This window comes from Macrobrachium nipponense, chromosome 26, assembly GCF_015104395.2.
Source record: "Macrobrachium nipponense isolate FS-2020 chromosome 26, ASM1510439v2, whole genome shotgun sequence".
Lineage (NCBI taxonomy): Eukaryota > Metazoa > Arthropoda > Malacostraca > Decapoda > Palaemonidae > Macrobrachium > Macrobrachium nipponense.
Genome location: NC_087215.1, coordinates 67819853 through 67831762, shown reverse-complemented (window position 1 = coordinate 67831762; position 11910 = coordinate 67819853). Strand labels below are relative to the sequence as shown.

The 11910-nt window shown below is 37.7% G+C and overlaps 1 protein-coding gene across 1 annotated transcript in view; it reads right to left on the bottom strand.

Moving 5' to 3' along the window:
* Nucleotides 1-1611: 1611 nt before the first annotated feature.
* Nucleotides 1612-11910, bottom strand: part of LOC135199706 (uncharacterized) — an 85897-nt gene continuing 75598 nt past the window's right edge. The window contains 6 exon segments of the mRNA XM_064227863.1: nt 1612-1790; nt 1982-2083; nt 2610-2843; nt 3120-3268; nt 4834-4936; nt 5350-5604. Coding sequence (XP_064083933.1) covers nt 1677-1790; nt 1982-2083; nt 2610-2843; nt 3120-3268; nt 4834-4936; nt 5350-5604 — 957 coding nt within the window. The 3' untranslated portion in view covers nt 1612-1676.

Genomic DNA, 11910 nt, shown 5'->3' with positions numbered 1-11910 from the left:
GCGAATTGTCAGTCCACAATATTTGGATCAAGAAATTGAATACATAAGAAAAATAGGGAAAGATTTATGCTATCCTTCACATATATTAGACATTTGTTATAATAAAGCCCACAAAAAGTTTTATACTGAAAACAACACACAGAAAGAAAATTCTAAGAACATTCTCAGTTTGCCTTATTTTACCGGATTTGAAACCATTAAACCATTGTTAAAAGCTTTTAATGTCAACCTTGTTTTTTCCTATAATAACACACTAAAAAGAATGTTAATAAAAAATGGCCCCAGAGAAAGCAACAACATAATATATAAAATTCCATGTATGGATTGTCCCTCATTCTATCTCGGACAGTCTAGCAAAGGCTTAGAAGTAAGGCTAAGCCAGCATAAATATTCTGTAAAAACTGGGCAAAAATCTAATGCATTATTCATTCATTTTAGTGAAAACAACCACCGAATAAATTGGATTGATAGTTCAGTAATTGCAAGGTCAAGAGATGTCTTATCACGAAATCTTTTAGAATCTGCTTTAATACAACTTACTTTTCATTGTAATTTCAATGTTAGTCGTGGTCTTTTTCATTTAGACCCTTGTATCTGTAACATGTTTAAGAATGACCTCAAAGACATAATTACTGACTTAAATAAAAATCAGTTGCCTTAGAGTTATTAATTTTTGTTGTAATGTATGGTCGTCCATGTATTGTGAATATGGTTTTTGTTTACCAAGTTCTGAATAGCTGTTACCTATAATCCTTTAATTGTCTGGACCTTGTATCTGAGATGATTGTCTTAAACCTTTAATTGCACCCATTGTTTATGCTTGTTTGGGAAAGTTTCTTATCTTCCAGGTGTGTCGGATTCTAGGTACTAATCTCTTTATAATCCCTATCTGTCAGTTATACGAATCTTCTTGTATGTCTTTTCTCGTATTTATGTCAGTATCTGCTCAGTAAAGGACTTTTAAAGTCGAAAGATCTTGCAGACCTCCTTCGTTTATTTTTCTTTCGTGGCATTTATCTTTATTTATGGATTTATCACGTTCCTAACTTTCGTGATTCAGTTATACATACATATATATATATCTATATATATATTATATATATATTATTATATGATATATATAATTAATAATATAATAATATATATAATATATATTATTATATATATATATATATATATTAATATTAACTAATATTATTATAATATAATATATATATATAATTACATTATATATATTATATATTATATATATTATATAATATATATTATATATTATATTTATAATATATATAATTATATATTATATATTATATTATAATATATATTAAGTATTTAGTATATATAATATATATAAATTAATATATAATAATTATATATATATATATTAGTTATGGAATGCAAATCACAGTTAGCCTGATCTACCAAGAGGACCTCAGGTTTTTGCATTTAACACCAACAGACGTTTGCATGAAATAATAGTGTTGCGAAGTTATAAATCAAGCCTACAGGGCTGTTCTTTATTGAGGGTCATGATTGTACCACGAAAATCATCAATGCTTGGTCGGTTGCAGAGATCCTATTGCGTGATCACTGATTTTTCAGCCTTTTTCTTAGATTACCATTTACTCTCTTTTTTTTAAATGCTAAAAAGCTGAGAAAAGCATGAAGTTCGTCTGTTAGCACGAAGTAGATGCGTCTAGCCTGGCTGGTTCGCTGTGTTCTCCAGATGTCGTCACGGCCGAGAGGGTTAGGAAGTATTTAGTGCAGGGCTGAAGACCGTCAATTGTTTTCTATAGAACATAAAGAGAGGGAGAGAGAGAAATAGGCGTGTTAACTTTCTGCAAGAAAAGCTTGATGATAAGACTAGAAAAAGATAGACCGAGATAATGTTTTCTCATAACATGGAACAATATTTCACAAGTCTCATGAGATTAACTTGTTTGGGGGGTTTCATAGCACATGAAATAAAAGAATTTGTCACCTTAATTTCAAATGGTTTCGTAGGCTCATCGAGGGTTAGTGCTCCTTCATCGTCAGCGCTGGTCCACGTTAGGTAGTAGGACGTTGTGCAAGCTTTGTTGGTCTAAAGGAGTGAATATATTTGCCAAGATTAATACCAATGTTATTAGTATCTGTGCTGTGTGAGCATAGTCTAGTTCCTTCTAATGTCTCTCACTGCGTCTAGAATATTACCTACTGATAATTTTTTTTTGCTTTTTAGTTGATAAAGCTCAGATGTGTTCAGTGTATCATATTTATATATATATTTTTTTTTTGGTTAGCTAGCATGTGTACGGTGGATAATACTTCAAATCTCGTTATGGTAACATTAAAAAAATACTCTGTTCTTCTCTTTCTGCTCCTATAACTGACGTGAATATATATGGTTGTGCGTAGGCTACACCTGTCTTACTTAACATTAAACATAATACGAAAAAGACAAACGTGCTTCAAAAGGTAGGTCTAGCCAGTGGAAAAACTTAAATCTGTTTATACTATTGACCAAAGCTATCATTCGCCGGTTAGATGTGTGTAACAGTTCTGCCTACCAAGCAAAATTTATGTCAGTGTCTCATACCGCGTGTAACAGAAGCACTACATATACTCACCCGAGGAGCGAACCAAAGCAAGCTTATAGACCTCTCCGTCGTCCCTTCGACTTGGAGTTCCTGTGGGGCCGACGGGATGGCGACGGAGGTCGTGAAGTTGGTGCCAACTTCTCCGCTGACATACCCAGAGATCGTCACGACGGACATGTAGACTCCGTAGTTTGTGCAGGCATCCAGTCCAGTGATGACTTCCTCGGCGTTCCCGGCCGACGGCGCTGCTTGTTTGGATGTAGCCTGGAAATATTATGTAACTGGATTGTATTTTGCCCGAGTAATAGGCCTATGTTCGACTTTCCTAATCTTCGACGCGTTCGATCTTAACTTTCGGCGAGTTTATGAATGGGGGTTTGAAATCCCAAGATGTATATGTAGCTGGAACTGAAAATAGTAGGCCCAAATCACTTTAATACTAATGCATTACATGGTAAGTGATGTCTTAGTTTCCGTACAGGTTCTAATTACATTCTAGAAATTCTAATTCCTCTAAGCATCTTTCAAAGACTTCCTTACCCCTCCAGCAACGAACATTTCATCAAGGTTGACGTGCCTGATGTCGTACTCGTGAACACACTGAGGATTTTCCAAAGGAGGTCCGTATATGATGACTGCCGAATGGGGGTCTACCTTCTTAGCCCCTAATCCTGTCGGCGGACTTGTAGCTGTAGAAAAAGGGAGGAGACGATAAAATAAGCCGTATTTCTCAAAGTTGTCTAGGTAATTCTTCAGAAGCAATCCGCACTGGATATTAAAATAAATAATCACCTACATGGAAAGAGCATGTGAAAAGCAATATAAAAAGTATAGTCATTATATGAGAGATTGAACGGGGTGGAATTAAATGAGCTTGATAAGTTTTTACCTCGAATTTTTCCTAAGTCGGGAGAGGTGTTTCCTCTACGGTAATGTTTACTTTTAATGAGCCCTCTAACTTACTTTCTTACGGAAACAAAAGCAGTTCCAGTTACTCATTATTGGCTGAGAGGTGTGACATCGTTATGACGTCATGGGTTTCATAACCAATTACGAACGACTTTAGTCGAAAACTAAGTTTCACTAGCATTTCAGCGGAGTAATAAAGTTAGCTGTCCAGTGTCCACTGGTATCCTTGTTTGACTGAATACTCGAAAAATGAAGCAAAAACCGGCATTTTGTCTTCCTGTACTAGCTATGGCAGAGGTAGTGGCTGGCCCTTCTGGCATTAATTTTGACAGAGACCTTCGATTTCCTACCGATTGTTTGCAGTGCAATGTGGGTTACGGTGAATTTTATCATTATTTGTCTAGTGGTGGTGGTAAAGAAGTTGTGATTGAATATGCTCAGAGACATAATTTAATTCTTCAGCCAAAAAAACTGCGAGTGTTGTGGAGCTATTTGTCGGATCGACTACAACAGGAACACCTTTGGGTGTGATCGCTCTGTAGTGACGAAAGGACGTCGGCGTAAGCGATGCGACACCCAAATCTATCTGCCACGGTAAGTAGCCTTACTGTAAACCCTGTGGGTAGCGCGCGCAGCGCAACATTACCTCTTGCCGTACATGCCGTGCTTGCCAAGAATCTTTAAATTTGCGGATAAGGCGCGAAGCGCCATTCCGCTACGGCCTTACTGACAGCACACACAAATCGATGGTCGCCGATATTTAGTCGCTCCTTACTTAGTTTGTTGTTGTTTTGGTATCGCCGCCATATTGGCTTTGGTGTTCTTCCGCCGATTTCGGTCGGCGGTCGAGTGGGCCCGCGAATCAGTAGGTGCTCCTAATTATTATTATTGCTGCAAAGCACTCCTTTCTGGTTGTTTTGCGTAAGAAAATAAGTTAGAGGGCTCATTAAAAGTAAACATTACCGTAGAGGAAACACCTCTCCCGACTTAGGAAAAATTCGAGGTAAAAACTTATCAAGCTCATTTAATTCCACCCCGTTCAATCTCTCATATAATGACTATGCTTTTTATATTGCTTTTCACATGCTCTTTCCATGTAGGTGATTATTTATTTTAATATCCAGTGCGGACTGCTTCTGAAGAATTACCGTTGTCTATTGTTTCCATGCATTTCTTTTATAGGAATGTAAGAACGTTACCATGAAAGCAGCAACCAAGGTTGATATAAGCACGGTCTAGGTATATAAATACGCAGAAGTTGGTTCACCGCCAACCTCTGCGCATCCAAGGTACACTATATACCTTGTGCGCATCTACGTCACTCAAACCGTTGGCTTGAACTCACCCACGTCCTTCGTGGTAGCAAAAGTATCCTTCTTGTCGCTCAGGAAACCGCTTGGTGACGCTGCTGTTACAGAGATCTGGTACCGGACACAAGGATCGAGGTCCTGCAGAAAACGAAGGAGGTTTCTGAAGCCCAAATAAAATTTTGGAAACAATGGTAACGACAAAATGATAGGAAACATTTCCGACGTTCGTTTGATTTCCTTTTTAGACTGTTTTGGTTTATCTTGAATTGAGATGAAGAGATTAGGATGAACAGTAAGTCTAAAAGTTTGCAAATCATTTCCCTATGAACACAGCGGAACTAGGTATTCAGGAAAACTGTAAACTACAAATGGAAAATAAATTTGAACTGCTAATAGACTTCATGGGCCGACATTGTACAACCTCTTTTACTATCCGTGACAAAACACAACTGCCTTTTGAACTTCACCTCTAAAATCAAAACTACGAAGTTCGAACATAACTCAGTAATTTCAAAATGGCACTCCCTTTCAGTGGGAAAACTCATTCGTACCTTGAATGTCCTTTGAGTGTCCATCGTATCAAAGCAATCTATGGCTGCCGAATGTGTGTTGATCAAGCAGACTTCGTAGTGGTGGAAGCAAGCTAGGACTAGAGCAGGGGACCAATTGGCATCAATGCTTGTTGGACTTAAGGCCTTCGTGTCTAGGGACTGAACTTCTCTTGGGCCTGCAGGAGTAAATAAAGGATAAGATGATATTATTATAAATATCCCAGGAGGATTTTCCTTACAATTACATATGGAATACTGGAGGATGTATAGAAAGGTGAAAGTAGGTGCAAAGCAAAAATGAAATAAATTAGACCGATGTAAAAATAAAAAAAATATGTACTGAGGACAAGGCAAAAATGGTAGATATTTAAACAAAGTATTAAACAGGAAACGGGATCCTGGTAAAGTTTGAGAAGTGGGACAATATACGGGTCGTTAGGCTGAGGGGAATGTATGAAAAAATAAAAGGTTGAGGATACTGTAACCGTGGATTGAAGGTGGAGGCTTGTAAAGAATAAGACATCAACTGGAAAGTGAATATCTTCATCGGTAGGGTTATTGTCTGGGTCGATAAACTGCAGAGGGCATTGGCACAAAAAAAAAAAAACCGCAAAGAGTTGAGCACTTGCGATATCTGCAGTACAAAACTAAGAAGTTTCTGGCAAAGACTCGTTCAGCAGGAAGTTCCTGTTACTGCTTCCGTGAATAATGCAATCATCTTTCTAAACTTATCTGAAGTAGATGTACCTTTCAACGAAGGCAAAAAATGGCCAACAAAATTTCAATTTTACTTTATTTTCTGTGAGTTGTCGTTCTAGACCAACCCCCCCTTGTGCTGGCGCGGGTTCAAGCTCTCGGGTAGCCATTGTCATATTTCTTTAGATACAAACATTTCCCCCCCTCATTTCTTACTGGTTTCTTTCAGTCTCGTCGTTATATTCATAGCCGAGCCTCCAGGGAGATCTGACGGGGAGACGGCTGAAACGGTGTATTCGTAAGAGATTACACCCGAGGAGGTCGTCGAACGTGAAGTAGGTGGTGTTGGTCTCGGCTGAATTGGTCAGAGACCTCCAAGCAGCTGACAGGTTGAGAGGTTTTGTGGGTGACAATCCACCTGGGGATAAGTAATTGGCTTTTTATGTTTGGGAGATTGGACGTTAATGCTGTATTGACATTGGAATATAAAATTTAGACCGAAGACCAAGTGCTAGGGCCTATGAGGTCATTCAGAGCTGAAAGGAAAATGAGAGCGAAGAAGGTTTGAAAGGCATAACAGGAGGAACACCTCGCAGTTGCATAATGAAACAACCGTTTGGAGAAGGTGGAAAGTAAGAAGGGAGAAAGAGAATAGAGATACGAAAGGAAATACAGTAAAAGAAATGAAAGGGGTTGCAGCCAGGGACCGAAGGAACGCTGCAGAGAACCTTGAGTACTGTAATACCTACAGTGAACTGCGTGAGGTGCACTGACGGCCCATTAGTGCTTTACTGAATGAATGGTAATACTGCACTGCTGCAAATGAATGCAGTGACACTCAGTTGGCTCTATACGAAAAGAATGTTGTGGTGTTGAATGGTAATACTGTTGTGGCAAATGAGTAAGAATTAATTGGGAACATATCCAAATATGAAGAAAACAGAGGAGAAGAAGATGGATGTAGCAGAAATGAGAATGTTGAGATGGATGTCGGAGTAACAAGGGAACATAGGATTAGAAATGAGTATATAAGAGGATCGACAAAGGTATTTGAAATATAAAAAAAAAATACAGGAGGGAAGGCTTCGATGGTATGGACACCTGTTACGAAGAGAGGAACATCATGTTGGAAGACACACGATGGAAATGGGAGTGCGGAGTAGAACGAAGAAGGGAAGACCAAGAAAGAGATGGCGTGATTGTGTAGGGGAAGACATGTTATGGAAAGGCATTAATGAGAACGATGCACAGGGTGAAATCGAGGGAGACGACTCATTCACAACGGCGATCTCATTAAAAAATGGGTTAAAGCTGGGAAGAAGAAGAAGATGATAACCAATCTACTAGGACACTGTGGTCACGCAACGTTTTTTTTTTTTTTTTTGAGCTGATAGGTAAGATGGTGAAAGAAGAAGGTGAGGGCAGTTAGCTAGCTAACCGTGGTAGGGAATAGTTTGAGAGTTAAGTATTAGTAAGAGTAATGTAAAGTGTGGTTTATCCACAATTTTATTTTGGTAAGGGTACAATTTTCTAACTAATCTTAACATAATACAATAATGATTATACATTACATTGACATGGCGAATTGTACAGGTTACATATTTTGAATTTTATTACATAATATAATCATATTTAATAAAGTTCCAATTTTCTAACTTTAAACTTAATTTTAATTATCATAATGATTTTGCATCATATCTTCATAGTAAATTCTACAAATTACTTTTTCACAAGACATTTCTTAATAGTATAATGGTCGAGGTTCGTCGCGATGAATATATGAAGATACTCTTCTCCACCATCTGTGGTCTGTGTTGTTTGGGTCAAGGTTTCTCTCTTCTGCTTCTGATTCGTCTGCTAATTCACTATTGTATTGAACTAGTTTCCTCCATATATTGGTTGCCAGTCTGTATAATCTCTGATTAATTGGTTCTACTTTGTATTTTTTATGTATTTGTTCTATATTCAGATCGTCATCTTCTTGATTGTTTCTCACTGCAGACCTTAGTATTTTATTTTGGAATTTTTGTAATGCACTTATATTGGAAGTCGATGCTAAGCACGTGGGTATTAGTGGATATTCCATTACTGGTCTGATTAGGCTTTTGTAGAAATGGATTTTGATAGGTGTTTCATATTTCCTAAACCTTTTCAGCTTTGTATTTTGTGTTCTTGCTATCTTTAGCCTTTCTCTCACATGTCTTGATATTACTCTTTGTCCGAATTGCATTCCTAATATTCTTGTACTTTTAGTAAAATTCACTGGTTGTTGGTCTAACGTTATTTGTGCAGGTTTGTATGCAGACACCGATACTAGTTGGAATTTGGATTTATTTGTCTTTATCTTCGACTTCTTTTCAAATTGATTTATTCTTTCAATTTGGTTCATTGTTTTTTGTGGTACTTGTCTTTAAAAAGTTGGGTCCCTTCTCTTTATACGTTTTTCTGGGTGTATAACTATTTGAGTTATATCATCTGCAAAGCAGGCATCAGTATAGTACTCTGGTGGTGGAGTCACATCTGATGTATATAATATGAATAATGTTGGACTGAGTACAGATCCTTGTGGGACTCCACTTAGTAACGGGAATGGATTCCCTATGTAATTTGTGACTTGATTGCTGCTGTTCGATCTTTGATGAAGTTGCATAGTATTTTCTCAAAATTCCCTGGAAGGTTGAGATGTAATATTTTGTATTGAAGACCTTGTATCCATACTTTGTCAAATGCCTTGGTTATATCTCTACATACTAGGTTGCATAGGTATCTTCTTCTTTGTGACAGTGCAATGCTCTCATATATTGTTGCTATTGCAATCTGGGTTCCTCTTCCTTTTCTAAATCCATACTGATTTTTATTGTGTAGCTGATTAGGTACCTTCCAGGAACAACACTAGTCTGTTGTTAATTATTTTTTCAAATATTTTGCCAGGTATTTCTAGTAGTGATATTGGTCTAAAATTCTCTACCTGGCACGTATCTTTTCCTGGTTTGGGTATCAAAATCATTATTGCATTCTTGAATATAATGGGAAAATATCCCATTGAGAGAGCCCAATTGTATATTTCTCTTAATTTTTCAAGTGCAATATCTGGTAAATTTTGAATTATGACCTTGTCAATTCCACTTCTCCGTGGTGCCTTGTGTTTAAAATTTTTTATTATTATTATTTGATTTCCCATAATTCTATTTTCCTTGTCAGAGGGCAGTCTTCATTGAGTCTGTTAATGTCAGCTGCTGCATGATGCGGATTCGTTCTGTGTTATGTTGTTCAATGAATTCATTGACTATTGTCTCATATTGGTTGTCGAAATTTTGGTTATCCTCCTGTGTTATCTGGAATATTTCCTGCCACTAGGCCTTGTGCAGTACTTCTTTCTCTTGGTCATCATATATTTTCTCATTCCTATGCTTTATGTATGGCGATGTATTAGTTTTGCTTGCCATCAGTCTTGCAACGGAGTTCCAGAAATGTTTTGGGTTATTGTACTGTATTTGTGTATTTTTTGTTAAGTCTTCCAAATTTTGATGATATAATCTTGAGTTTTCTTGTATACTGTTCTTGTAATGATACATATGTTCTCATTAATGGGTTGTTCACGCAACACTTAGTATCAGTGAATGACAACACTGCGTCCAAAAACCTGATAATGCAATGGAATTGGATGTGTGAGGAATATAGTAGTAAGAGAACGAAAGGCGAAATTTGATTGAACGAAACATTTAAAGAATATATAAAGTTATACGCAAATGATGACTTTGCGAAAGCTGAAGATATCTTCAGCTTAAATAAATAAAATTAAAGAAGTAAAACATTGGGTACAGGCAGGCTGGAACAACTGGAGAGCGGCCTCTGGAGTTCTTTATGACAAAAGAGTACTGCTGATGTTAAAAGGAAAATTTCACAAGACAGTGGTAAGAACAGCAATGCTGCATGGTACGGAAACAGCAAGCATGAGAAAGACAGAGGAGAAGATGTGGCAGAAATGAGAATGCTTAGGTGGATGTCTGGGGTGCCGAGAGAGGATAGGATCAGAAATGACTACATAAGGGGGTCGACTAAGGTGGTGGAAGTATCAAAGAAAGTGCAGGAGGGGAGACTGAGATGGTATGGACACCTGTTGAGGAGAGATAAGGACCACGCTAGGAGACATACTATGTGGATGGAGGATCAAGGAAGAAGAAGAAGAAGGAGATGGATGGACTGTGTGAGAGGAGACTTACATGAGAAGGGAATAGATGAGGCAGAAGTGCAGGGTAGAAATAGAATGGAAATTGGGCTCCGAGCCGGAAAAACGGCGAACCCTCCCCAATTTAAATTAAATAGGAAAGAAGAGGAAGATTCTAAGAAAGTATGCGTAAAGGGGAAAACGCCATCGTCTTCAAAATTTGTCGTAACTGACGTTCAGAATGAAGGAGAAAGCAATATACAAATTAAAAGAGAGACCTTGAGAGAATATGGCAAACGAATGATCGTAACTTACTTGTTTACACAAGATGGGTGTTCGAGCGGGTCGTCCCAAGCGATCTCGGAGAAGCGGCCCGACTGACTAACCAAGTGGAGGTTGACTGGTCTACCTGGAGCTGTTTGGATAGATAATTTCGATAGACAAGACGGATAAACAAAACTTAGATAACTGACCTACCTAACTTCATTTCTACTATGAAAATTAACTGTATTCAAGAGCCACATATCTTAGTTTTAGACGTTTCTACGACAAACATATCTGGTTCATAACCGCTCAGTTCACAAACACAGTTCCGGGCAAACTAGTACTACGTTCGTGTGCGATTTTTCTCTTTCGATAGATGTTTTGGTTTCTTCTTCTTCTTATTCTGTTGTTGGAATCGTCTATTTTAAGCCCTCCACTAACGATCAGTTATGCCTGCACAGTTATAACTGCACCGTCCAACTGTGCAGGCATAACTGAACGTTAGTGGCGGACTTAAGGCCGAGATCGGAAGTGTTTATTTCTGATTAGAATTGATCATATTCACTGATTTGATCTCCTGATATCGTAACCCCAATTTGTTCGTTGATTACAGAGGTTTAGAACCCCCACAAAAAAAAAGAGTTAGGAAAAGTTGCACTGCCTCATTTCTATAATAATAAATAATAATATATAATAATAATAATAATAATAATAATAATAATAATAATAATAATAATAATAATAATAATAAACCAGTTTACATACTACTGTATGTAAATGAGCTGCTAAAAAAGATCGAAGAACCCATCAATAACGTTCAAAACGACACAACGGATACTTATCCTAATTCGCAATACAGAACGTTACCAGCTTCGTCAAGTGAGCGTGGTATATTTCAGAGGCTCGCTGACGGAGTCCGTTGATGGTGAGGGTCCTGATAGGTGATCATGTACATGGTGCAGGCTTCCAAGTGCTTCAGGAGGACGGACGTTGCATTGGAGGTGGTGCAGTGCTCAACGAAGACTGTCGTATCTACGGTAACAGATCTGTGGAGAGTGAGCTATGATTAACTTTCAAAATTCTTCTTTTCTTCTTCTTCTTCTTCTTCTTCTTCTTCTTCTTCTTCTTCTTCTTCTTATTATTATTATTTATTATTATTATACAGAACGAATATTTCAACAAAACACGAAGAACTAACGAAGACCAACCTGGCTTTGAATTTACCTGCTCAAAGATTAGTACTAATCAATAGTAAACAGATAAATGAACACGCAAAGTACATAGAACAAGGCTCCAGGAAGGAGAGAGAGAGGTCAGAAAACTCTTCTTTAGACTCAAAGCAGAAATTCAGATGGAAGAAGTTGCAGAACCCTGACGAAAGATGAAGAGGAAGAGGAAGACTGACACTTATGAGCTGAGAGAAAGCGGAGAAA